Source organism: Oncorhynchus mykiss, chromosome 27 (assembly GCF_057628025.1).
Source record: "Oncorhynchus mykiss isolate SJ-2025 chromosome 27, ASM5762802v1, whole genome shotgun sequence".
NCBI lineage: Eukaryota > Metazoa > Chordata > Actinopteri > Salmoniformes > Salmonidae > Oncorhynchus > Oncorhynchus mykiss.
In genome coordinates this window covers 30355001-30358813 of record NC_143048.1, presented here as the reverse complement: position 1 = coordinate 30358813, position 3813 = coordinate 30355001, and the positions used below count along the sequence as shown (strand labels likewise).

The 3813-nt window shown below is 46.9% G+C and overlaps 1 protein-coding gene across 1 annotated transcript in view; it reads right to left on the bottom strand.

Annotated features, from left to right (window-relative positions):
* Window positions 1–786: 786 nt before the first annotated feature.
* The window catches only part of LOC110507926 (chordin), a 38948-nt gene continuing 35921 nt past the window's right edge, over window positions 787–3813 (bottom strand). The window contains exons 18-21 of the mRNA XM_036965554.2: window positions 3139–3242; window positions 2722–2979; window positions 2125–2218; window positions 787–1947 (exon numbers count right to left, since the gene is read on the bottom strand). Of these exons, the coding sequence (XP_036821449.2) occupies window positions 1883–1947; window positions 2125–2218; window positions 2722–2979; window positions 3139–3242 (521 nt within the window). The 3' untranslated portion in view covers window positions 787–1882. The remainder of the gene's footprint in view (window positions 1948–2124; window positions 2219–2721; window positions 2980–3138; window positions 3243–3813) is intronic.

Genomic DNA, 3813 nt, shown 5'->3' with positions numbered 1-3813 from the left:
TGCATTTGTGTCTGTCTGTATGTGTGAGATAGAGTGTTCCTTCAGGGACAGAGTGCATTGCGGGTGCTATAGAACACATGTGGTGTGTGTCTATGGAACGAAGGAGAGGAAAAGAAAGAGAGAGTGCCATCTGATGAAGGGTGGAGAGGGAGAGAGAGAGAAGGAGAGAGAGAGAGTAGGGGAGCTACGTCTGTTTGTCACATTTCCCCATTCCTCAAATCCAGCTGGACAGAACAAGGGAGGAGGAGAGAGGGAGAAGAAAGGAAAACAGACAGATCAGAGGGGAAGAGAGCAAGAAAAGGGAGAGAGGACAGAGAGAGCAAGTCAGGTCAAAATGGCCTGTCATCTCCATAGGTAAGTGGTTATACATGTATGTAGAGAGAGCGAGAGAGAGAGAGAGAGAGTGAGAGAGAGTGAGAGAGAGAGAGAGAGAGAGAGAGACAGAGAGAGAGAGAGAGAGAGTGAGAGAGAGAGAGAGAGTGAGAGAGAGAGAGAGAGAGAGAGAGACAGAGAGAGAGCGAGAGAGAGCGAGAGAGAGAGAGAGAGAGTGAGAGAGAGAGAGAGAGAGAGAGAGAGAGAGAGAGAGAGAGAGAGAGAGGATGCAATGAAAAGTAGAGAGACAGAGAGGAGTCAAATAAAGTTAGGGAAAAGAAAGTGGAACCAGTTGATACAGGAAATGGAAGAGTGAAGAGAAGAAATGAAAGAGAGAGAGAGATTAAGATGAAGAGAGAAGAGAGGAGGATAGCGCAAAAAGTTATGGATTTCAACTAAATTGTCAAAAGACAATTTATTATGAACAACTTTTATTTTTTCTTTCACACGTTCAATAAATACAAGCAAGATTCATAAAAATAACAACAGTAATACAAAGTATTCTAAAATAATTACACATATTACTGAAATGAGAAACTGATAACATCATGGACGAGCACATGAAGAGGTGCAATACAGGTCAGAGCTGCAAATAAATCTAAAACAGATGTTCATGTAAACTTACTGTATATTCTAATCTCTTCAGTAAGCAATTAGAATATATTCTTGTTATGCTTTTCCAAGGGAAGTGTTCTATTGGTGCTGACTGGATGGGATAAGAGAACATATGTGTGGTGCTGATTTATGAGATCGTCAGTGATGCTCAGTCTGTTTTGTGTGTGTGTTTCCATCTAGCCACCCAGTAAGTTTACTGCCTCGTATGTTTGTGGCAGTTTAGCAAGCCTTTTTACCACTGGTAAACACACACACACACACACACACACACACACACACACACACACACACTCAAAAGTGAGTATGCACAAACACAACTTAGGGCTGAACTTCAGAAATAATTCCTAATCAAGACTACCAATACATCCATTTTAACAACTAAACAACAAACAGTGTCACCTTGTGTACCGGTATTCGAATATGAAGGGTAATTGTGTGTGATTTTTGAAAGGGTAATATTCATCAAGAGGAAGCAAAATAACTAGAAACAAAAACAACAACAAAAGTCAAATTTCAAAGGAGATACCAGTCAAAAGACACAGCTGCAGCAGTTATGTTGGTCCATTCCATATCTCTTTTTGGTCCTTTCTTTCCATTCTTTCAGTTAGCTTCTGTGGACTGTACGTCCTCAGTCCCTTCCATGACACCTTGGTGCTCCTCTTTCTCCTTCTTTTCCTCTGCTTGTCTTTCCTTCCTTCGTTACAATCCAGAGGTTGACTAAGGGGTGGGAGTGGACAGGGGGGTTGTGGGTCGGGGTAGGTGGATCATAGGGGTCTTGGCTTTAGGGGGTGTTAGCTGACCCAGTGTGCAGGTCTAGGTCTCCCCATGAGGGGATAGGTAGAGAGCGGGGGGGTGGTAGTAGAAGGGGGGATGCGGGTGGAGAGGCGGTCTCAGCTCAGTGTCTCCAGCTGTTCTTCTTTTCCGGAACTTTCATCGGCTCCTCCTCTTCCTCTTTGGAATCTAAACAAAAGAGACAATCCAATATGAATTCAATCTATGATTACTACATGAATCATCACTGTTTGAAAGCATGTCATCAGAATTGAGAGCATGTCTCGCAATTTCAAGCATGTGGCCTCAGATGCTCTGGCTAGGGAGCATGGTGTGTGTGTGTGTATGTGTGTGTGTTTGTCTTACCTTGGCACTCAGGACAGCACATGCCCTCCCGGCGGGTGATGTTACTACAGGTCAGAACCGGACACTGTTTCCTCTGACACTTAGTCACACCATGCTGGAGAGAGGGGGAGAAAGAAAGAGAGAGAGGAAGGAGGGGGAGAGAGAGAGAGAGAGAGAGGTACATTTGGAAAACACCTCACAATGCTGAGAAACCAGAAAATGCTCTATGCTTCTCAACTCCAAATCCCAGAGTTACCCCCTACCCCCCCCCCCCCCCCCGACATTGGAATTTTCCCCCAAGGGGTAAGGGCTACCCAAGTACCCCCATCCCTACAGCTTTGAAGCTCAACCAAGTCTGAAACATCCCTACTCTTTCTGCAAAAACATGTATCACAGTGGCATGGAAAAACTGGGCCTGGGTTTTTAAAGGTTTACTGAAACATAGGGAGTTCTCCAGTGCTTTATTTATCTTTTGCTCTTTGGGGTTTAGGCCCAACAGTCGGAATCTTTTTTTGTCTTGAATTGTGTTGCTTGGCAACAGGTCCAATCCCACTCTAAGTGGCTGTATTATGTAAGAGACTTGATCCTGACTGGTACCTGACTCTCTGTAATACTCACGTCACACCAGCAGGTGATGCACTTCATCTCTCCCATCAGGGGTACACGGGGGTGCCAGTTGTCACTGTTCTGGTAGAAGTTCTTCCCAAACTTGCAGTGACTCGTCCCGTCTGCCTGCATCATGTCAGCGTGCTCCAGGGGGGGGTTGTCTTCCTCCGGACATTCCTTACAGCAGTCTGAGGGGCTACGGCGTACCGGACGACTGCAGGTCAGGGCTGGACACGTCACCTTCTCACAGTGCACCTCGCCTGTGGCTCCCTACAGAAGTAGAGGAGGAAGGACACAATGGGAAATTAGCAGAATTTACATGACATTCTAGGAAGCTGAAGAAAGATTAATAGTCATGTTTCTAATAATGTTAGCATCACTTATCGACTAACATCATGCTAGCTGTGAAGGAATAAGCTAGAGGCCTACCTTGCAGGTGCAGAGGGCACACTTGATGTAGCCAAACGGAGGGACGAATGGATGCCAGGTAGACCCAGGAGCATGCATCTTCTGGTCCCCCTCAAAGTAACAACCTGAGAGAGAGAGAGAGAGAGAGAGAGAGAGAGAGAGAGAGAGAGAGAGAAAGAGAGGGGGGGGGGGGGGCAGAGGGATGAGAGAAATAGAGGACACTCTTAGCATTGGAAATGCATATCAATCTCAGAGGTAAAACGTATCTGTTGGCACAAAGACACAGAGAGAACCAGACAGATGGAGATGAGGGAGGGTGACAGAGAGAGACAGAATGAGTGCCTGCTGGGAGGGAGAGACAGAGGACCTGAGATGGAGAGGAGGGAGGGAGACAGAGAGAGACAGAATGAGTGCCTGCTGGGAGGGAGAGACAGAGGACCAGACAGATGGACAGGAGGGAGGGAGACAGAGAGAGACAGAATGAGTGCCTGCTGGGAGGGAGAGACAGAGGACCTGACATGGAGAGGAGGGAGGGTGACAGAGAGAGACAGAATGAGTGTCTGCTGGGAGGGAGAGACAGAGGACCTGAGATGGAGAGGAGGGAGGGTGGTGGAGAGAGACAGAATGAGTGCCTGCTGGGAGGGAGAGACAGAGGACCAGACAGATGGACAGGAGGGAGGGAGACAGAGAGAGACA